Source organism: Pogona vitticeps, chromosome 1 (genome assembly GCF_051106095.1).
Source record: "Pogona vitticeps strain Pit_001003342236 chromosome 1, PviZW2.1, whole genome shotgun sequence".
Lineage (NCBI taxonomy): Eukaryota > Metazoa > Chordata > Lepidosauria > Squamata > Agamidae > Pogona > Pogona vitticeps.
In genome coordinates, this window is record NC_135783.1 from 33,022,045 (window position 1) to 33,047,128 (window position 25,084).

At 37.2% G+C, this 25,084-nt stretch overlaps 1 protein-coding gene across 4 annotated transcripts in view; it reads right to left on the bottom strand.

The window, feature by feature from the left end:
• GPATCH2 (G-patch domain containing 2) overlaps positions 1–25,084 on the bottom strand; it is a 132,842-nt gene that overhangs the window by 98,166 nt on the left and 9,592 nt on the right. For all 4 annotated transcript variants that reach the window (XM_072990356.2, XM_020805398.3, XM_020805397.3 and 1 more), the window contains exons 2-5: positions 21,187–21,903; positions 16,823–16,884; positions 12,126–12,308; positions 9,156–9,235 (exon numbers count right to left, since the gene is read on the bottom strand). In XM_072990356.2, coding sequence (XP_072846457.2) covers positions 9,156–9,235; positions 12,126–12,308; positions 16,823–16,884; positions 21,187–21,903 — 1,042 coding nt within the window. The remainder of the gene's footprint in view (positions 1–9,155; positions 9,236–12,125; positions 12,309–16,822; positions 16,885–21,186; positions 21,904–25,084) is intronic.

Genomic DNA, 25,084 nt, shown 5'->3' on the forward strand with positions numbered 1-25,084 from the left:
CCTGCTCTGACTTGCACTGGATATTTAAAGTTTCAGGAACAGGATTTTCTTACTACTTGCTCTCAGTTTCTTTTACCTAGATTTGGCAAATCTAGGACCAGAGTTGTGCAAACTAAAGACATCACTAGTGAGCTGTGATCTCATCGTTGCCATATCTGCTGCTCTAGTTTATTAACATTACCTTTACTTATAAATGACTAGTACTATGCAGGTTACTGTACAAACTAACATACAAAGAAGTCCATGCTAAATGTTTATATTGTACATCTCACATCACTAAGGTGTGTCAAAAGATAAAAGTAGTAACCAGTTTCATAAATATTGTTCAGACTGGTGCCCTTTGTGAACTTCCAGGAAAAGATATATTTTACTGATGAAAAATACCACGCAGTTCCATCTACCTGGCAATCTTGAGTTCCCCAAGAGAAAGACAGGAAAAGGACTGAGGGAAGGGACCCAGTTAAGAGGTAGGACCACAAGTAAGAGATGTGGCATGCTTGAAGACTAATAATTCACTATAATGCTTTTCTGTGAAATGCTGATCTATCTGGCCTCATATCTAATATATTTTTATATCTGTATTATACTTTTCTCTCCTTCCTGTTTCGATTGAGTTGTTCAGTTAAGTTACGGTAGTTTATTTATACTTTATTCTACATTGTATCGCTAGATATTTTACTACATACAGTCAATGCTATAGGTATCTGTAACCGCTTCTATTGCTTCTAAATTGTCATTGTTATTTCATGAGCTGGAGCTGTTTTGAGAACTGTTCATGGAGAATAAATAGAAAATTAATAAGCCAACAAACAGATCATAGTAAAAAACACAGATATAGCTTAGAAGGTTAATCAATGTGGACTATGAAGCTCCTGTAGAGATTTATAAGGAGATGAAATACCCACCACTAGATTCAGTCTGTCCATAGTTGACAGTCTTCAGAGTCAATTTCACATCAAATGCATCGATGATAATAATCGTGATCCCTCAAATCAATTCAGACTTATAATGCCCATTCCCAGATTTTAGGTAGCAAGTACTCAGAAGTGGTTTACCATTCCCTTCTTCAGGGGGCACCTTGGGGCTGAGCAGCTTGTCCAAAGCTACAACACACTCAGTCTTCTATCAGGAGACATAATAGAGAATCACATTCCCAATCTCTGGCTCCACAGCCATTTAGCTAACTCACTGAGCTATCCAGCCTACCCAAATGCATCTACAATGGCTATGTTTATTAATATTCCAATTGTATCCATAACATGAAAGAGAAGGCCATAGCTATCATGCTAGTTGTAAACTAATAGAAAAGAAATAGAAGTAGTCCTTCTCTCTGTTGCCAAGGGATGCTTTACCAGTCACATACAGGTACATCAGTCTTTCCCAGACTCATCTGTAACCTGGCCTACATTAACACATTTATTATAAAAAGAAACTGCTGCTTTTAAGTGAAACCGAGCAAAACAAATTATCATCAACATTTTGCAAATTGCCATAATTTCATGCAATAATTTAAGGCAAATCAGTCATTGTAAGACACTAAAAAAAATAAAATTAAAATTTAAAAAGTTATAATAATTTATAATAACTACAACAGTATGTTCCAAGATGACCCCAAATCACCTATCACAAATCTCTGCACCTGTAACAAAGAGAATCATTCAAGGGCAATCTGATCAACATGTGTGTCAACTGATAAAGACTTCATAGTTGAGCTTCCAGTATAGCAAAGCAAACATTTAACTCTCCTTTCACAAATCTGACACTTTAGAATATTCTGGTAAAATTAAAGATAGTAAGCTTCTACAGCACAGTAGATTCTAGTACTTCACAACAAGGAGACTGATCAGATAATCTAGACAAGACACATATCACTTGCTGAAAATTAGCTACTTAAAAGGCCTCTGTGCTAAGGGGTGCATAAAAAGCTTTGAAGAATCCTCTCCAAGTGAATGTGCCAGGCAATTTGCCAAAAGACAGACCATTAAAGGCTTCAATGATCTCTTCCTTAGAGATGGACCTGCCAAGATGAATCCTCTCAGATATACTAGAGAGGTTAAGTGAGGTTACAGAGTCCCTTCTCTCCCAAGCTGTGGGTATTTTACCACTCCGAGCATTTTGCTAGAGAAATAAATGAATACTTTAAGAGTTTATCTTTAATTAGGCGTGTACCAACAGTGTTACCTTGTGCTGGTACTGTGCTTGGGCTTTCGTCCGACTTGATTAACACAGTAAAACAGAGCACTGTTTCTGTCATTCTCCTGGAGTCATTTGTTTTGAAATCTGTGGGTTGCATTCATGTTGAGAGAAGAAGTGGCCACTTTCAGTTCCTCCACTAAGTTATATCAGAAGAAAGCACAGATGTGAACCCTCCTGAAACTTTTTTTAAAAGTTCAGGACATATCAGAACTACCGCATTATCTATTTATTTAAAAACATCAAATATTCTTTCCAAATGACTTACATTTATTTTGTAACTGAAATCATTTTGGACTTTTTAGCAACAGAGTATCTTATCAGGACCTCACTTCTGTTTCACTTAACTGATAAAAATTCCTACTTAGGGGCTGCCACAGGCACTCTGGCACCTCAGTCTGTGACACAGAATAGCTCATACTGAACTATTAGTTGATATATGAATAGCACCCTGAATTACATAACGTACGTTGTGTATTTAATACTCTGCTTCACCTTTGTCATGGTTGTTTTATTCTGCATGTAAAACAAAACTTTCCCTATGTTTCCAGATGAATGTAAGGTTTATACACATGGAATGCAGAAATAATTAGAAAAAGACAAATGTGGTAGATGCAAAGACAACAGATTCAATGTAAAAATCTCTTGGGAAGCTATCAATTTCCTTTTCTTTTAAACATAATTTAATCCGAAAATTGCTTTATTAATGAGGTCTCAGCAACTTCATAATGGCATAAGACTTCCTATGAAAATCAACATTTAAACAGAGAAAACAGAACATATTGTCACTATTTTTAGATGAGCAGGTAAGACCTGTAATTAATGTCTGCTCTTTAGTGAAGAAAACAGATGTTTTCTTCACTATGTAATTAGTGAAATTAATGAATTCTAATGCTTCCATGCAAATGATTTCTTTACCTCTGAAATCAATCATTTCAACACCCAAGATGTTATCATCTGAACAGATTCACCAATATATCACAATTTCAACTTGCTCTACTGTATTTATTATGTCATTTTTTCATTTCTAGTTGTCTGAAGTGTTTTCTAACATTCTCTTAGTCTGTCAACATTCTGGTGTCTACAGAAAACAGAACATGATTAGGTATTATGACATTTGTCTAATTTGTAGTAATTACACGCATTGCTAATCACTGAATCTGCAAATCTTATTAGAACTACCTTAGAATATGGCTGGATTTATATTTGAAGCAGAATTTGAGGTGAGTTCTAAGTATAACAAATTCTTCTTATTTCACTGTTTTAGGGGCTGGAGTCTCATTTTTTTAAAAAAACTATTACCCTGCATAGAATATAGAGAAATACCTGGGCCAGAAGCTCTTTGGGCTATTTTGGTTTTCTTTATGAAGGAAAGAGTTTTTATATATGGACGTTTTATTTTTTGAAAATTCCTCCCACCTGCCACCTCATGATTCAAATAATCTCATTATAGTCTATCCATCTTACCTGCCAATGTATTCAAAGTCAGTTTTCAAAGTATTCAATTGGTTACTGGAATGTTTAGTATTTTTATAGAAACATTCAATACTAACCATTCTTCACATAGGTTTGGTTTTATTCTGTTACCCTGGAAACAGCTGAACACATAATATGAATTAACCCCCCCCCAAGAATATGACAACAGATTTAAATATACACATGCAGTATGCACATGTGGCACCACTGATGCAACCCATTTTAAAAGATATGTATTATCTCACTGTAAGGATACAAGTGAAACAAAACATTTCTTGTCACATCCAATTAATTAAAAAGATACATATCCTCTCATCTGCTTTACTTCTTTCATATGCCTTATGCAATCAAATCCTGTGATGAAAAGTGTCCTAATAATCTTCTAACCAGTTGCTCTCATATGCAGCCCGATTTTCAACAAGTTAAAATGAAAAGTCTTTTAATCATCTTATTATCAAAATTTATTGGATTGTACCAAAGTTCAAGGGTATTAAAATGTGTAAAGGACACAAAAAAGGAAAATGGTTGGGTTATAGATTTTGACTTCTTAACTAGAAAATTGACTCAAAATAGATTTTCTGATTTACAATGAATCAAAAGAAAAAAAAACCTTCGAGCATAGCAAAACTGGCACAAATGTATCAAGCTGCAAATGAATAAACATTTGAGAAGATTTATTATTAGAAATTGCAATAAATTTTCAAAAGATGAATTGATTTTAGTTAAAAGGTATAACTGACAATTTATTGGGCGGGAAGATGCATTATTTTCCAATTGTTATCCACCTACAGTAAAACTGATTTGTGTCCTATTGTATTTTATGGAAAAGGAGAGAGCAACTTTCAGTGATTTAGATTAAATGTATTAATCATAACCAGACACTGTGAACGATATATCTACTATTCAAGAAGATTTTTGACATTTAATTCTGTAGCAATATTTTGACTCTGTACCTCTCTTCCTAAATCTAATTCCTGCTACAGTTGGCAGATTTCTTCCTCTAAATTTTATGGGACTTAAAGTAGCATTTTAACCACCCATGCGGTAAATAATGCAGGATTAGAAATATTTAGTGTTTTGTTTCCCTTTGAAGACTACAAATCCATCAAACCCAAAAGGGGTTTCTTTAAAAAAATCTACAATTTTAGCCATACCCAATATTAAGTACAGCGAAATTGACAAAGTAAAGCATAGGAAAAACACATCTTTTAAATATTCTGGCATCTCTGAAGCCAGCTTTACCTTAACATATACGATTTTTAAAAATTATCATAATGCAGGTTAGTAATTAAGTGTTCAACACATTTAAAAAACTGTATCAGAGACAGATAACATAAGACAAATCCTGAACAACAAATTGCTCTAAATGCGTGGGATCAGGCTTCTCTGCACTTAACACACATTTCAGTGCACACTACCCATTTCAAAAAGTTGGGCTAGGTGTAAAGCTCCATATCTACCATTCATGAGATATGTTTAAGGTCATTCCTTATCAGATTAGGTTCATGTACAGTCAACTTAAACAACAGTACTAATTTATTTTGGACTCACTAAGCCCTTACTCTCAGCAACTTAATGAGGAAGTAAGAATTCAGACTCTATTCAGCAGGCCGAGGCAAAGAGGAAGTCACAAAAGCAGCAAAATCAGGGACCTGGACAGGGGACAGATTGGATTTGTATTCAGTGTGGAAGGGATTGTCACTCTCAAATTGGCCTCCTCAGCCACACTAGAAGCTGTTCCAAATGCTCCATACAGAGCACGTTACCATAGTTTTTCGAGACTGAAGGATGCCTAATTCAGCAAGTAAACATAAGCACAGCAGCATACTTTCATGCAGACTGGGGATCTAGGTCTCAAAAAACTGAAATGTTTCAGCCCTCACACTCTTTATTCATCTTCTAAATAGGAAGTGACTATTACAATATGTTACATTTGCATCCAGCGCTCCCTCTTGTCCACATATACACTGCTCCAACTTCTTCAAATGTAATCTCCATCCCACCTTCAAATATGGTGTTTTTGAAACTGAAATGTATACCAAGGTTATATTCTAACGTGAAAAGTGGCATTAAATCCAGCCTGGAAATAAGCATTAGTTACAGTGGCATTTGTAGGTTGCATTCATCATTTTTCTGGAAGATATCTATTTACCTTATGGACTGGAATTCCTGACTACATTGCTGAGGAATAGTGGATCTTTTGCGAGGCCCACTTCCTGCTGTGAATCTCTACTTTCCCTATGGCACATTTCTTCACTGCAAGTGTTGCTAGAAGACAACAACAACAAAGTCCTTGTTGAATGATCATTTCGCTTCATAAATTATAAGGATGGGATTACTCTTCCTTTAAACACTCGGATTTGCAGATTCTATATTCTCATTTAGCCCTGAATACCCAAGGTTTGGCAATGGCCAGGAATGTATTTGCACAGTTAATGTTAATACAGTGGTACCCTGCAAGACGATGTTAATTCATTCAGCGAAAATCGCTGTCCTGTGAAAATATCATCTTGCGAAATGCGGTTCCCCATTGGAATGCACTGAAATCCGTTTAATGCATTCCAATGGGGAAAAATTGTCATTTTGCGAAAATCACCCATAGAGAAACCGTTTTGCAAAGTGCAGATCAGCTGTAAAAATTGCTATCTTGCGAAAATCTGTCCCGAAAACACCCATTTTGCGAGTCGCGGATTCAGCTTTCAAAATCGTCATCTTGCGAAAATCAGTCCTGAAAAAAAAGTCTTGCGAAGCACGGTCCAAAACATCGTCCAGAAAAAATCGCCTATAGGAAACACCGTTCTGCGAAGCGCTATAGCGATCGCAAAAACTCATCATCTAGCGAATTAACAATTTTGTGAGGTCATCGTCTAGTGGGGCACCACTGTATGCTCTCTTTTCTCAGAGCTGTTCCATTTGGCTATGGTGAAACAGGCTTTTATTTCATCCCATTTCAATTACTAAAATGTGTTCTAGGTGGAATGTCCTTCAAAAAGTGCTTGGGAATTTCTGATGGTCCTTCAATGTAAACACGCATAGGAGTTTCTGGGACTTTTTTTGTTACTGTTTTAAGTTGCTGTGAATTGTTTTAAATTTATGTCAGATTTTACCATGTTTGGATTGTACTGATATTCTGACAAGTTGCTTTTCATTACTTTGTTAAGTCAGAATACTATCAACAATAACAGTGTATTTAATACATGTTGCACACAAAACATACATCAACTGGATAAAGCACAGAGTTTCCTCCAGTTAGCCCATTATACCTAGTTAGTTAACATTTTATTAAGTATTTGCTTTCTCCAGTTGGATGCACATTTTACATGGAATAATAACAGTAGTAATAGCCGTTACAATTGTGATGATGGCAATATTTTATGCCTAATAATTTTGCTACAACTAGTTGAGTGCCATAATTCAATTCTACCACAGCCCACACAGGTTGTTTGTCGGTATTTAGTGAAATTAAGCTCAGAGTTTCCTGCAGCTAGCTCATTATACCTAGTTAGCATATTGCCAGGAGACATGATATTATGTTGCAGGGATACCACTGTTTGTACAGAATGGCAGAATCAGGTCCAGGTTTGCAGTGCATGCAAAGGTTCTGACATGGCCCTGCACTCAGATGATACCTTGAATGAGAAAATGTCTTTTCTCAACTTTCTTTCCTTCATAGGTATTGAGCTGCTGATACTGTGCAGGCATAACAAACCCATCTGTGTTAAAAGCGAAAGAATTAGATCATCATCCCAATTCTGTCCAATAAGTTGCATTTGCTATGAGCTTGTAACATTAATCTTTCTAACAGCACATTTAGTTCCAGTGTAACAATCTAATAGCAGTAATTACTTCTTGTTCTGCATTATCATATGCCAGAGGTATTGCATTCTTCCTTCGTTTTTGTTATTGGATTATCAACATTTTAAATACTGTCTTTGAACTTTCCTTACCAATAGCTAATAAGCATACTGTTTTCCCTTGAAGCCCAGATCTCCAAGGGAGATGTACTGGATATGACTAGGAGGTACAGGAGACAAAAGATTGCCAGGCTGCTGGTAATGCATGACACTGTGCATGACAATCTATACTGAAATGTACTATTGCCCAATAATGCAGATATGCTCACTTCATTGTGCCTAAAAATTAACATCAAGGAAACTTACAAATAGGGGAGGCAATATAAGCAAAGAAGATTGTCTAAATAAATATATTTACTACCAGCATTTACAGAATAATGAAAGCACACAATTCTGTCAAAAAGATATGTTCATAAATTAAATGAGTAGTACAGCTATTGTTTTTACACCATCAGAAGTAGCTTCTGAAAACATTTGGCTGTACAAAATATCCGTCTTTCTGACGATTATTCAGCCCGGCCAAATACATCTCTATATGTTACAATTTTATAACATCCGCTATGTAATATGCAGGATGAAGACAAGATTTCTACTATAGACACACTGTTTCAGATAATTCTTTACTCTCTTTATATTTATACACAAATACAGTATATCTCTATCAAATGATATCTAATCACATTGATACAATTTAGAGGGAGGCAGTTTTTTTTGTGTGGTTAAGCCATGTATCATCAACACCATGAAGTTAACCTATCAGTTGTAATAGCTTCTATAAAATACCGGAGTGAGATTGCAATAAGCCTAGGAAATGGGCTACAAATCCCAGATATGCTCAAGCAAGCAGTGAACCAAAAATAAAAATAGGGAGACCTGAAACCAGCAACTAGATACCATTCATCTGATTCATTACCCTAAAGGCAAAGTTCACAGGCCAAGGTTTTAATGTAGACTATTCAACTCAGAACTGCTGTTTCGGAATAAACTTTTCCAGGTTATCCCAAATGATTTCCAGATTCTATCTCCACTCCCAAAATCATATTAGATTTACCAAGCAGGGAAGCAGAAATTTAGGATTATGTTAGTTACAACTAAATGCTTCAAATGAAGCTAATCAGTTAGCTACGTTTTTCATTTTCAGGTGACATTATGGCTTCTAGGAAAAACATTCACTGATTCCAGTACAACAGAGTTATATTACTACCAACGGCACTAAAGGAGATAAGGCAGTTCTGACTATGGATCCGGTAATATAGATGCAGAAGAAAAAGTGTATATAGTCCATAAACTAATTTCCACCAATTGCAACAAAATCATTTTGTGTTAAAAGATAATGAGGAAGTGTTTCCAAAATAAATAAATAAGCAGATCACTTTAATATATAAAGCTTCTCTAGACTGTACTTAACGCTGTCATTTTGACCTTCAGCAACGGCATTCACATTGTGTTCAATGAATTGATACAGTTCTAAAAGGATAGCCAACTATTAAAAACGTCAGAACTGAGTGTCACCTTTCTGATTTGTATCCTGTAAAAGAATTACTTTCACTTATGCACAAACAGTAGATACTTTCAAAATGCTATAATTTAATGGAAGATGCAGTTCATTGTAAATTATGAGAACCAGCCTACCATTGTGGTTGGGTTTCCTGCAGCTTTTTTGATGTTCCTTGCTGGCATTCCATGAAGGTGACTAAATCGTGTCTGGAAGTCTACGAAACAGAATTATAGCTTAACCTAAACACACCCAGCATATATAGATTTGCAGTTATTAAAGACCAATCTAGGAAATAAAGATTCCTTCTTGTCTTGTATTTTTATTGCTAGCCTTAAGCCTGCTGTCCTCTTTTGTTATAAAAACTGCACACCCACTGCAAATGAATCAAATATGTAAAATAAAGGTACCATATTTGCTGTCAACTGAAGCCAATGCAGAGATGATTATTTTCCTGCAAAACTGATAGTGCCAAATATATACTATGTAATCTCATTATATAATATAGGTTTGTCCAAGTGAGAACTATGGGAATTTTAAACCACTCATATTTATACTGGAAGCCATACAGAGCTGGCAAATACTAACTGTTATGCACCATCAAGTTAGAACTGACTTATAGTGACTTTAAAAGGGCTTTCAAGGTAAGTGAGATATTTTAACAGTTATACCCTTCCAGTGAGTTTCCATAGCTGAGTGGGAATTTGAACCCAGGTCACTTGAACCTAGTCCATCACTACATCCACTATACCACACTGAGTGTAACAGCTGTACGGGCACACAAATAAGCTTTTTCATATGAAGATGGCACTTACACTTTCTAAAAATAAAATGAGGGAAATCTCTCCTTCAGTGTTGCCTATCAGTTCTATATCTTTACTTACTGCGTTGTAAGATATAGAGCCACATAAAGACAGTATTTTCTGAAATGCAATAGGGCAGTTTTGCACTTAATGCTAGTACAGCATTAGGGCAAATCCAGTACTGCAACTGTGTCAGGAAGAAGAACCTCTTCTTCGCTCATTTCTATTCAAAATTTATAAATGCAGCCGTATTCCCCTGTAGATCAATGTAGATGAGCAAATAACTAAACCAGATTGCAACCTGATCTTTTTTCTAGTTAAATTTCACTCTTCAAGAAAATTTTAGAAAGCTGGAAAGGCATGCTATTTACTGACATGGCATTTTTAGAGCAGAAATAACATTCTCCATTTCCCCTTTTTAAAATGGCTATAAGTGCAGATGTTAATTGTGTTCCAACCTTTCATTTACCAAATATTCAGTGCTAAACTGTGTTGGTGGTTGCAATGGAACTTTACTCCTCTCCTCTTCCTACAGCAGCCCTCCATGGTGCCTGAAAACCCAAGAGCTCTGGGGATTTCCCCTGTATTATAGAGGCAGCAACAGGGAGGGGGACTGTCCCACTCAGTTGCATTGGATTCCACTGTCGCCCATGTGGCAGAAGTACACCACTGGATGCTGCCTATAATTAAGCCACCATTTTGGAGACTATTGCAATATTACTGCAGGTAAAGGAGTGCATGAAAATAGCAATGTTCAACAAATGCCTACAACTCTCACTCTAAAATGTGAAGATGTTTCATGGTTGTCTAGAACTAACTATGGCTTTTCCTATTACTTCCTATGAAGAATTATCAGAACTTGAAAACTGCTCTGAACCAGAGAGCATGTTGGGATGACAAGACAACAAAAGCCTTGAGAAAATGAGAAGAGCCAGGCCTATCTAGTCCAGTACTCTGTTGTCACCATGACTAACTAAAAGTTCACAAGCAGGACATCACAGCAATAGCACTCTTCCATCCCTGTTCCCCAGTGACAAGAACTGGTTTATGGTATTAGTATACAGTAGTGCCTCTAATCCTAGACCTAACATTCAGCTACTTGACAAGCAGGCATTTGTAACCTGATAACCATGACAACTATGGTGAATGCCACAAGAGTGCTATATAATGCCACCTATAGCTCTGTACAGGTAAAGGTAAAGGTTCCCTTTGACATTTAGTCCAGTCATGTCTGCTCATCCCCATTTCCAAGCCATAGAGCCAGCGTTTGGCAGTAGACAGTTTCTGTAGTCACGTGGCCAGCACGACTAGACATGGAACGCCGTTACCTTCCCACCGATGTGGTACCTATTTATCTACTTGCATTTACATGCTTTTTGAACTGCTAGGTTGGCAAGAGCTGGGACAAGCGACGGGAGCTCACTCTGTTGCATGGATTCGATCTTATGACTGCTGGTCTTCTGACCTTGCAGCACAGAGATTTAACCCTCAGCGCCACCACGTCCCTCTATAGAGCTCTGTATAGAGCCACAGCTAAATTTTACAACAGCCAAAATGCTTCTATGACAATGTACAGTGGTGCCCCGCATGACGATGACCCTGCTAAACAACAAAACCGCAGGATGATGACTTTTTTGCAATCGCTATAGTGATTTGCAAAACAGGCATTTCAATGGGGGAATTCCGCTTCATGATGATTTGGTTCATGCTTCGCGGACCGTTTATTCGCACAACGACTATCTTTACAACTGATCATCAGCTTCACAAAATGGCTTCCTGCTGTTTTCTGGACCCATGCTTTGGAAGACAGAGATTAAAAACAGCTGATCGGCGCTCACAAAATGACAGCCCTATGGAGGATCTTCGCTTGGACGACGAGGTATTTTTCCCATTGGAATGCATTAACTGGTTTTCAATGCATTCCAACGGGGGAAACTGTTTTCGCATGATGATGATTTCATTGTACAGCAATTTCAGCGGAATGAATTATCGTCGTCATGCGGGGCACCACTATATTTGTAAATTAATATAAAAGCTAGAGAAGAACTATGCAGTAAATGACAGGGGTCTGATTTTTGAACATCAATGCCTCATAATCTCCTACTAATGTTTATCCTGGTTAGGCCTGATTAGGGCCAAAAAAATCCCTCAGAGGGCCAACGTTACACAATGGTAATGGCAAATACTGCAGAAATTTGAGAAATTCTGAATAGTTAATTTTTTAGCTATAACAATAAAAAACATTTGCATATTGTAAAGTGATACCATTTCAATTAGATTATTTTTTTAAAAAAAGCTGCTGACCTCTCTTTCCTGAATGAGACATAAGAGGGAAGCTGCCTGTTAGGATACTTTCAAAGACTGGATCAGGTAACTCTTTCTCCAGTTCTGCAGAGTCCTCCTTTTCCCACCAAGGAATGATTCCAGTGATCCCACAGGCACCTCCAGGTTCACTTTCATGAAACCAGTCACTTTGCTCATCATCACCTATGATTAAAAAAACAACAACACAAAGCCTCACTTTAAAAAAAGAGAGAGAGGTTCAAGTTTATTAGGCAAAAACACTGCCTTCATAATCAGAATCAGTTGCTATACACTAGTTGTTTCTATTGTTGTTCAGAACATGGTGTTTACCACCATCACAGCAAAGCATAAACAAGACATCCACAAGAAGACATAAAATATAATGTTTTACAACCAAATCAGAAATGTGAAAAATAAATTAGCTAATCCTTTCATGATGACAGAGAAATCCCTTTAAGTTACTGCAGTCTCAGCTCTAACACACATACACACAAACACACACAAATACAAACAAGCTTTAATCTCCTGCAGTCAATTAAAGGGTATAAAACTGCAAACTAGTTCTCTGCAGTTGGTAATGTTATATAATTAACTTAATTTCATGATTTGTCTGGTACATAAAATGGGGAAACTACTATGAACAGATGTGACCAAATAAAATTAATCTGATTAAATTCATTAAGAAATAAGTTTTGAAAAAGTTCTTTTTAAATGGAAGATGACAGTACCACAGGAAACATCAAGAGTCCAGAGATATTTTAACAGGTCTTCGAAACTAAAAATTCAGAAGTAAAACAAAATGATGCACTTCAGTAAATCAGCATCTGAAACTCTTACATACATCTATGCTGAAGTCACTTTGGAAATCAGTATCCAAAAACATGTTTTATTTTCTGCGCCAGGCTGCAGCGGAACACTAGAAAATATGGCGGGGGATATCAGAGACTACAGTCTGGAACTCTAGCCAATTATGGAGAGAGTTCCACAGCCTAGCTGATGGCACTTTGTCACCCTGAAAGCAGTGAAGAAGGAAGTGATTACCTACACATCATACTAAAATATGCATTTCCTTTTTTTTTTTTTTTGGTATCTTGCAAGTCTAATAACATTCTGGACAGTAGTAGTAGAAGGTTTGCAAAATGGAAAGGTACACATAGCTGTAAGGATACAGTCACCCTGGGAAGAGCATTCCAAAAAGTTTACCCATGCACATTAAAGATAAATCTTGTACTGTATCTCTTTCATTATCTCAAACCATGTACTTAATCTGGTTGCTTTACTTTTTCAGATTATATTAAAGGAAGTGCTTTCATTTGTTTGCACTTACCAGGACTCTGCTATTACAGGGGTCCCCAACCCCCGGTCCATGGCCTGGGCTGGACTGGGCCGTGGAGACAGAGCTCCTCCCCCCCGCATGCACTCCCCTCCGCACAGCCCCTTTGCACATGCGCACGAGTGCACTCATGCTCCCCACCCCTTCGCACATGCATGCGAGTGTCCCCCAAGCACCCCTGCCCTTCGTGCATGCGCGTGAATGTGCGTGTGCCCTTGCGAGCGCCTTCACTCCTTTGAGCAAGTGCAGGGGGTTGCCCTGCCTTCCCCAACAGGTCCGCAGTGTTAAAGAGGTTAGGGACCACTGTGCTATTAGTCAATTACTACATACTTAATACTGCATTTGGATACAGAGTAAAATTTGTTTGAATAGGATCAGTACAGTTTACACCAACAGTAAGTGTATGTTTTAATGGAAAATATTATGTCAGCTGCTTATTACCAGGATGGAATCATTCAGTCATACTTATTCAATAAGAAGATGCAGATTGCAAGACAATTTAATTTCATTGATTGAATGATTCTTTGGGGAGGCAAACCAGGCCATTAAAATATACTAATACCCTGTTTTCCCGAAAATAAGACAGAGTCTTACATTAATTAGGGCTTATTTTCAGGAGATGTTTTATTTTTTTCATGTACAACAATCTACATTTATTCAAATACAGTCATGTCATCTTCTGGTTGCTGCACAATGGTGGAGGGCAAGGTTTCACTTAACAAGGGCTTATTTTGGGGTAGAGCTTATATTACAAGGATCTTGGAAAATCATACTAGGGCATATTTTCAGGTTAGGTCTTATTTTAGGAGAAACAGGGTAAATACTGTACTATATACAGAAAGAATAATATATGCTGGCAGTGATAACCCCTAAATCAGAACTACCATAGAATTTAACCCAACTTATCTCCCTTCTGCTAAAACTATTTACAGTAGCTCAATTGGAGACACAACATACTCCAGAATTAGTCCTGAGGAACCCTGTTTTTAACCCGGAGAATCCATGGCTGATGAGATTACATGTCCTGTGTAGCCTTGGACAAGCTGCATGCTCCTAGAGTGCTACCTGAAGGAGCTATGGGCACACCATTTCTGAATACTTAAAAAACTTTAGGGTTGCTAAAAGTTCAAATCAATGAGGTTGCACATAATTATTAAGAAACATTAGCAGTTCTCTCCTCCAGTTCCACCAAGAGGAGCTTACTCTGTTCTATGATCTATTAAATGAAGCATAACTTGTTCTTAAATAGATGACTGAATGTCATTTGACACAAAGGGCACAAATGAGGGCCCTGTCCTTTAGCACTATGAGGCTGCTATCTCATATCTTCATTTTGGAGTGACCAACATCTGCCAAGCTATGTGATCATAACTGAAAATTGGTGGATGGTTGTGTTTTGTTGTTGTTGTTTTTAAATAATTGCTGTATATGCTTTGTGTCTTTAACTCCATTTCACATTTTTTTAAAAAATCCAAACAGTTTGAATTGTTTTACTGCAGACATACAGCGATACTTGTGTAAGGCTGCTGGCTGCATATTATAACTGAACATCTGATACTGCCTTACATCAAAGTCAGCCCCTTGGTTGACATAGCTCAGTTTTCCTCTTCTTTGATGGAATAGAGCAAGAGTGAGAACCATGATGTGCTCCAGATGCTGCTAGACTGCAATTCCCATCAGCACTAGGCAGCATAACAATTAGCAAGGACTGCTGGGAGTTTCAGATCAACATCTGGAAGGCTACACATATCTCACCCTAAGAAGAGATTTTTCTTAGGTCTGCTACTTAAGAAGAATTATCGCACCATCTACATAATGGGGGGACCCATGAACACACTCAAACTGGTAACATTAGTTGTAAATTCCTTTGCATGATAATAGGTAATATTCTTGGTGTTTCCCCCCACATGAGACACACATCATTTCTTGTTGTTTTAAACAGATGCTTTGTTTCTTATCTGATCAGTAAAACAGAGCTGGGCAACTATTGCCCTCCAAATATTTCTGAATTGCAGTTGCTAGAACTGCTTGTCACAGGCTACAGCGTACCTAGGATTGATGGGAACTGCAGCCCATTTAACATATGGACAATCACTGTTGCCAATCCCAAATAAAAATGACTAACTTTAATACTATTATAACTACACTACTTCCTTGTGCAATTGTATCACTTGTGGAAAAAGAGGTTTTCATATGCATAGCAACAATTCAATAGTATCATCTTCAGTTCCTGAGGTGATACTGGGGCTAGGGCTCAGTACGAGTGCTAGAGGATCAATCACGCATTTGTTTTTACATTTGAACCCTTACACTTGATTGTACAAATTGCTATCACAGTTACTATGTCTCATAATATCAGGATAGTCCCATCCAGCTAATGTAGGATGTAGCAACATTTTCCAACCCGTAAACAAGCACATACAAACCAAAACTTCCTGCCACAATGCCTTACGCTTCAAAAAAAAGCTCAGTCAGAAGGTATGCATATTTATTCTTTAAAAATTAAGTGTGGTGCATTGTCACCTTAAAATCCTAAATGACTTGGGCCTGAATTACCTGGAAAATCCCATCTCCATTTATGAGTATACCTGGATTTGAAAATTATCAGATTTCCTCCCCCCCCCTTTTCTTTTTTTGGTCTTGCCTAGAGATGCAATATTTCCCAAAATTTTCCTTTTTTCCATTTTTTTCGGGAAAAGAATGGAACATTTTGGAAATTTTACAACTCTAGAGATATCTTATATAAATAAAGTCTTCTTCATGTTATATAGTTTGAATACCATGTCACAGACATGTTCTTCATAATTGTAAAAGAACATATCCCACACTCCATTTTTTTTTCAAAATTTCCAGAAAAAAATTACTTTGGAAAAAAAGTTTTCTGGTTTCTTTCCAAGCCATCCCATCGCTAGTCTTGCCTCACTCATAGGTGCATTTGCTGATGACATGTGAGGGACCGTTCTCTGTCACCCCTAAGCTGTGGAATCCTTTCCCATGGGAGGCCAGGCTAGCCTCTCATTGCTGTCCCTCTGCAAGCTTGCACACAATTCTCTTTAGGCAGACTTTTTCTCAGTAACTGCCTACCTAATAAGGGGCTCCTAAAATAGGGGTGCTGGGTATTTCTTAATTGTTTATTTTAATATTGCAAGCTGCCTTTTGTCTTCTTAGGAATAAAGGCAAGAGTGCAATGATTTAAAATAAATAAATATAATAAATCTTGGTGTGTAAACATTTTTTTTAAAAATCCACCCTCAAATTTCTATGTAGTAGCTTTAAAAAACTGGGCAATGTTTACAAGACATAAAATGATACTGTCTAGAAAGCAGAATAAATAAGTAAACAAATGAATACATGGTTCCAGTACCTTGTCTTCCCTCATCATTGGTAAACAAACCAGCATCACTACTGCTCAGACTGCTGGATTCGCTGTAATAATGGAGAGAAAGAAACAGATCAAAAGTGCAATTGATATCCCAGTCATAAAATTTTAAAGAGATAAGATTGCACTCAGATGAAACTTAAGCCTTAACAAAACCTAAAAGAAAATAAGGTAGTTTAAAAAAAAGGAAAAAAGAAACATCAAGCTGAAAATATCCCAGTTCCATTAACTATAGAACATATTATTTTTGGCACATAAAACCACAGGAATCTAATGGGACCCTGACAGTAAGCCAGATGTGACTGCAATGAGGTGCTGACACAATTGATGCATTTTATTATCTGTTTCCATCAAATGCTCAGTGCTCTTTTCTTATGCTGTGCTATTCAGCTTGATCCAAAACATCACTGCTATGTTAAAAAGAGGGGATCTCAATCAAACCATTTCAAGCTTTTCTTCAGCACACGAAACGCAAGTGTCTAGAGATATAATGACTTTTTGTAACATTTGCAAATATTCTGGAAGATACACCACATAAAGGTACAATGGAAACCCATTATTAACAGGGAAAAAAAGAATGTTTACAGAATGACAACCTATTAAAGCAAAGGTCACCCTGAGAAAAACAATATATTCATAAATGTACAAAAAAGAAAAACATGTTTCTCTCTAACGTCCTACTGACACGTTATGTCCTAATGTGCATCATTCAAACAATGTAGGGAAATATACTGTATAGTAGTTATTCTTTCATTTCTTAATATGATATCCTGCACTTTCTCCAGTGAGCCTAAGGTGACACACAAGGCTCTCTTCTTCCCCATTCCATCCTCACAACAACCCTATGAGGTAGCTCAGATGTAGAGTCTGATTGGTCCAAGGCCGTCGAATAAATTTCATGGCTGAGTGGGGATGTGAGTCCTGCCCTCCTGAGAGCCAGCCCACCACTCTAAGCACTATGCCATATCCTCAAGTAGAGATTTAAATTAAGGGCAATATGGATCTAGCTAAATCAGGGTGTGTGTGTGGAATGGTAGTTGGCTGCAAAGGCAGCATCCAAATATTTTTTATATATAACATGTGAAACAGCTGTCAACTCTGAAACAGAAGCACATAAGCATGTTGTCTGGGGAATATGGTTTACCATTTTTCATACATCTGTTTTTTCACACATGATCATACCTTTCCCCTAGTTATTAGGATATTCAAATATAACTAAATATCTTGTCAAGAGTATTTGCTGCTTCTGTGGTTAAATTGTGCAAATACGCATGAGCCGCCTTTCAAAATTTGCTGTCAATATTCATTCTATCATACCTGTAATCATTTCCCAACATCACATCTGAAAGCAAATCCAATTTATTTCATACTAGTGAAAGTAGATAGCCTCGAGTGAGTTGAAACAGGCCTGAGTTTGATACTACAGCCATCAGGCAAAATGTTGTAGTCATCAAGAATTAGACAAACCGTGTCCCTGTCACCATGTCTGTAAAGCCATGATGTCAGGGCTTTTAGGCATACCTGCTACCATAGTACATACCCACAGTAGCTTTGTACAGGTCTGCCCACTCTGTGCCCAATCAGTCCTTTATGGGTTCATCCCTCAGCTTTAAACTTAATCAACTGCAAACAAATGTGCTGGTTAGGTCTGCCATCTAGTGACTGAAGATGGTACTGCAAGTCTCAAACTATTTCAATAACCAAATAACACAGTTGTAGGCTCCTATGGTTCTAGTGATAATGTATTCCAGGTTCAAATGTCTAGGTTTCATTATCTTGGTATTATGACTCTGGCAATCACATACATACATTGGATAACCAAACAAACTGCATCAGAACACAGACAGAGTTCTGACTCCTGTCCTCTGAAGATGCCGGCCACAGAGACTGGCGAAATGTTAGAAAGAACAACCTTCAGAACACGGCCAAAGAGCCCGAAAGACCACAACAACCATCAGATCCCGGCCATGAAAGCTTTTAAGAATACATAGGCTGGTCCCTTCATAGGTAATATGAGTTTCTCCCTATTTGAATCTGATTGTCTACTTTAAATATAGAAGAATTTATAGAAGTACTTTCTTTGTGAAATCAAATTAGACAGCTCTTTCTTTATAAATGACAGTTAGTTTTGTTTTTTGCTTCAGTAAACTGCTTTTTTACTTGTTTTAAATGGATGTATTTAATGCACTATTGCTACTGTCCTTTGATATTAGAATTATCTTCAACAATTAGGAACACAGAAAGGTGCCTTATAAGAAATCAGTTCATTGGAGGATCAATACTGACAGCCACACCCTTTCAAGATTTTAAGGGAGAAATATTTCCCAACCTTCCCTCTTGAATGTACACCTTAATGTAGCGAGGGAATCTGAGTATGTCTGGAAGCCATGCTAACAAGAGGCTAGGCTCCATTACAAGCCTGGACTCCTACCAGGGCCACCCAACATAGATTGATCAAAAATAAAGCACGTGACTAAGATGCATCAACCCTCTTCCATCCAGGAGTGATGGAACGGAGTAACTCCTGAATAGCAACTATGTGGCAGCAATGGAAAGTGATACAGGCAAAGGATCTTCCACAGACAATGGCAGTGATACTCAAGCTAACTCTTGTTAGTACTTCACAGAAGAAAACTATGGTAGACCACTTCTGAATATTTCTTACCTTGAAACCCTTTTTAGTGAGATAATCCAAATAAGATAAGGCTGGAAGATGAGACTCCTAGGCCAGAAGGCAATCAGCTGCAGGGAAACAGCAAAGGATGAGTATGAACGCTGCTGCTGCTAATGAAACAAGTAGCTTAAACCCAAAAGGACCTTCTGGACAGCCAATGTGGACAGAGGTGCAAGTCTAAACTGAACTAAAAGGAGACAGAAATAGGGTCAGAATTTTAAATGTCTTTACATACAGGTCTCTGAGATATTGCAAAGACAAAGGGGAATTAGACATGCTGAAATATCAACAGAAGAATATATTATCTGACCAGGATAAAATAAAGAGAAGGTGGAAACAATAGGAAACAATACACTGAATAACTATATAAAAGATATGCAGGAATGGAACATTTACTTGAAGAAGAATCCTGTGATGAAGATCCTTCAGTTTCAGAAAGAGAAATGAAAGCTGCTCTTGAAGCACTTGGAAGAAGTGAATCACCATGAATAGCAACAGAACTGCTCTAAGCTATACAGATTAAACCTATTAAAATCATAAGAAGAATACACCAATAGAAAACAAAACAGCTCACAAACTCGAAATGTTGTACATTTCAATTCCCAAGAAAGGAGACACCAAAGAGTGCAGTTCATTGTAAGACTACTGCATTGATTTCTCATACAACCAAAGTAATGCTTAAGGTTTCACAACAAAGACCTTTACCCTATGTGGAGTGAGAAGTGCCTGATATTCAAGATGGATTTGAAAGGGAAGAGGTACTTAAGATCAGATTACAAATACAGTATACACTGACTACTAGAGAGCACCAACGTACTTCAACAAATCAGTCTGTGCATTACAGACTACAGCAAAGACTTTGTGAATCATGAAACACTATGGATCCTTCTAAAAAAAGGGGGTGGGTGGGTTTGCATCAGCACTTGATTGCTTTGCCATATAATATATGTATAGTGTGGACAAGAAGCTACTGTTAGGTCAGAATATGGAGAAATGGAATGGTTTCCCACAAAGCTGCCATACAAGGAAGTATTTTATCTTCTTATCTGTTCAATCTGTATGCAGAATATATCATATAGAAACTTGTATCAAGATACAGATGGAAGCAGAATGAAAAATGGTGGAAGAAATACTAGTAATTTAAAATACAGGCATGATACCATACTACAGACAGAAATGCTTCCTAATGAAGGTGAAATAAGAAAGTGCAAAAACAGTACTGCAGCTTCATATTAAGAAACCGATAATCATGTCTGCAGAAGAACTACACAACTTTAATGTTGACAATGATGAAACTGAAATTGTTAAAGATTTTGTATACTTCGGTTCAATTATCAATGCAAATGGAGATTACAGCCAAGTCATCAGAAGAAGACTGAGCCTTGGAAAAGCAGCTACGAAGGAACTAGAAAAGATCCTCAAGAGCATGTATCACGAAGCATCACTGGAGACTAAGTTGTATATCATCTACACAGTGGTATTCCTGATTACTAGGAACAAATATGAAAGCTGAGCACTGAAGAAAGGGGGGAAAATTCAGCAGTATATTATAATGTATTATAGTATTATTATATTTTGACCTTTAAATACAGAAGTGGAGAAAAACACTGTATTATGTCATGTTTGCAAAACAAAAGGAACAAAATCTCAAAATGAAAGGAAGATTAAAAGTAACCTGTCAGTCATGTTTTCATCGGAGCCCTTTTGTTCCTCATATTCCATTTTATCCTTGTTTGCCAGGTGGATTTCATCATTCTCTATGACCACTCCTTCATCCAAAATGTCTGGTCCTTGCCTACTTGCTGCTAGTTTCCTTTTTTTAATTTTGCTCTTTGCTAGTTCATGATGCTGGTAAGACCTGTTGTCATTGTCCATATCTTGATCCTTAATATTATCATACTGTTGTGGTAATGTCAATGTGTTTGTTACTTCAGAAGGTAGATCAATTGCCATTCGTTTCACCTTTCGTCGTCTACGGAGAGTCCTATTTCCCAAGCTGTCAACTGCAAGATCAGATTCATGCCAAAGAGGCCTTTTGCCTCGCAGGTTATTTAAATTTGAAGTTGGCCTGCGTTTTGCAACCAACAGTTGGTCATCAGAGTCACTATGGTCTTTCTTATTATTAACATGGTTTTCTCTATAATCCTTGGTTGGTTCTTCAAGGCTAGAATCAGACCCTTCACTTAAACAATGACCAGTCTCCCAAGGATGGTGGGTATTAAATGAACGTCGTTTCCTTCCCCTTCGCTTTCGGGCTTGGCGTTTTAGAAGACAAGAGACACTCCGAGAATGATCTCCTGTATCGGCAAAACCACCTCGTGCCTGTTCTGAACTTTCCTCCAAAGCTGAAACCAAATCATGAACTAGTTCCTCCATGGTCTTACTGAAATGCCTGTAGTTGGGAAAAACATAACTGCTATTACAAGTAATTCCATAAAAGCAAATTATCAATCTCTAAAAACTGTGACAATCAGGGATTGTAATGATTCTGGAACTCTTTTCTTCTCCTCATTTTCTAAACACCACCACTACCAACAGCAAACTAAGTACCTCAAACCTCCCACCATTTTACATATTAATATATCTTCACACGTTTTAATTTAGACAAGGTTTGCATATACTGGATTACAAACAAGACATCATAAAGGCATATGCCAAGTCATGAATTAAAAAGTTTCTGTCTTTCACAATCAGCAATTTCCTGAAATCTCTATATTTGCAGATAAGGCACAGGTCCATCTCTGCAGCAGCACAGCTTCTGCAATTACCCCAAGGATAATGGAAAACCCACCTCTTCCCAGTGAGTTGTCTTATCATTCACATAAAAGCTAGGAAAGGTAGAGCACTGTCTCATTTCAAAGGAGCTTTCAAAGAAGTGACAGAATAGTCTTTCTGTTTTCTCTTCCACAACTCCATCACAGGCTTCAGAAAGGTACAGATATTTACACTATTCCTTGCCTTCTCCAACACGTAAGTTTTTGTATCTGTCCCAGTCCTTTGCATGTGTAAGAACTCAAAGCAATGGGGTGGGATGGAGCGGGGAACAGAATTTGGTCTCTTTTCATTTTATATGGGACTTACAAAGCACTATTTTTACCTTCTGTAAAGACAGCATAGAGGGATGTGAAGAGGACTCAGGGAAGGAAAGTATTATCACAGATAATTTTCAAAGATATCACCATGTTAGTATGTTTCAGCATGTATAACAATACATCAAAGAAATTGGATTGCTACTAAGTGAAGCATAAATTTGTGGACACCTGACTACCAAAATAAAACTTTCAATGCTTCAGGTATGTAGTTTTGCTTTTTGTTACCAGTGAGGGAGGGATTCATTTAATTACTTTGCCCTTTCATTTAAATTAGCAGTTGTTATCGAGATGCCAATCTAGTGAAATGATTAACTGCAAAAAGCCTTTATACTCACACACACATGTAACACAACTTTAGAAAATGAAAAATATGTCTTTCATTTTAGGTGAATAATCCTAGAACTGCAGAGCTGGAAGGGGCCCTATGGATCATCATGTCCAGCCCGCGTCAGAGAGGAACAGTGGGGAATCCAACACTCAGTTTCCAGCTCTGCAACCTAAACCACTGAGCTCTCCAGCAGTTCTATATTAATGTGCTTAAATATTACTTATGGGCTTACATGGAGAAGCAGAATACCAAGAAAAGACTCAAAGCAGAGACACTGGGAAGAAATCACTGTATTGCTGTACCACTGCCCTCCTATACTTACAGTATTTCTATAATGTTACCTGGAATGGCATACTTGCATCACAAAGGGAGCTAATTTCCTCCCTATAGTTGTTGATCAGCCTTATCCAAATGGCCTGTGAGAGTGCCTGCAATGGTAAAGTATTCATGCACTTTCCTAGTTGTGTGGATAAATGCATAAACATACATTTCTTGGGTTCCAGTGCAACCACTGGCTTAGACAAGCAAATGCCTCAATCATTCAGACTGGTACACACTGAAGACACAGAGTCTACTGTCTGCTAGTCAGCTTGCTTGACTGGAAAAAATAGAAGGTATTCACTGAAAACTAGAGATCTACTAAACTAAACAATTTTAATGTTTTACCCCCCCCCCAAAAAAAATCAATTATACCTACTGCTCAACATCTGAATGGTGCACTCCAAGAGAAAAAAAAGAGATAGGGCAGGCCTGCAGTTTAGACTTAGGTAGCAACTGCTAATTTTAATGAAAGAACAAAGTACAGAATAAAGTTATATTTGAGGAAAAACCAGTATAAATTGAGCATTTAAAATGTTTAGTCAAAACCAGTTCTAAACATTACCTTGTATACATTCAAAAGCATGTAAATTTGTCAATTCTTAAAGCAGACAGATGCCCAAATGATGTTTCAAAAATTTTTCATACTCAACCATTGTCAGTAGATGAACAGACCACCCATTCTATTTTAGAAACTCAAGTACTAACACTTTTAAAATAACTATACAAGCAACAGTAAACATTGTTGAGTATTGAACACTCAACTTACATATTAGCAAAACAAATCTATGTTAGTTCTAAGCTGTTAGCTGTAAGCTGCCCCTGCCAAAGTTCTCTGAAGCATTTTTATATTCCACCTTCAGTATTTCACATCACACTGAAAAGACAACTATGGTAAGGCCTCTCAGCTAGTGATGAAACCTATTTCTTTTCTTACAGAAGACATTAAGCTAAAGTAATTGTAGTTTGCCTGCAATGACATTTACACTTACCTATAACAATAACGTTTACTAAATACTAATCTCTCTACACACTACCAAAGCAGTTATAGTTTGCAGTAATTACACTTTAATGATGTTTAAGGCTATAATCCTGTGCCCAGATATGTACACTTAACTTCCTGAATATAATGGAGTTAAATGAAGAAAGCTGAAGCCTGTCAATCCAGGCAGATAAAAAGAGAGGAATTCAAAACAAATAAAAAGACATTCTCTCTCTCTCTCTCTCTCTTTCTCTCTCTCTCTCTCTCTGTGTGTTTCAATTAGGGTTCATTTTCCTAAGAATCTGGTTTAACATGAAACTGGAATGTAATAAAAACATGTTGACAATATTTTAAAACTGAAAAATTACTACCAATCACACAGATTGAACTAAAGTACCCTGTTTCCCTGAAAATAAGACCTAACCTGAAAATAAGCCCTAGTATGATTTTTCAGGATGCTCATAATATAAGCCCTACCCCCCAAAAAAGACCCAGTTACAAGTGAAACCCCGCCCTCCACCATTGTGCAGCAACAAAAATATGACATTATTGTATTTGAATAAATGTAGATTGTTGTACACAGAAAAAAAAAAAACATCTCCTGAAAATAAGCCCTAATGCGTTTTTTGGAACAAAAATTAATATAAGACCCTGTCTTATTTTCAGGGAAACACAATATTTTTTCAATACTGTATATAGAAGCACAGAGGGTGAAAGTAACTGCATGTGACAAAACAAATTTTATACTGTGCTCATTACTGTTGGGTTGTTAGTTGACACAGAAGCCAGTATCTATCATAGGTGACAGGATCCAGAAGATACCATCCACCAGGGTAATCCCCATTAGTGCCAT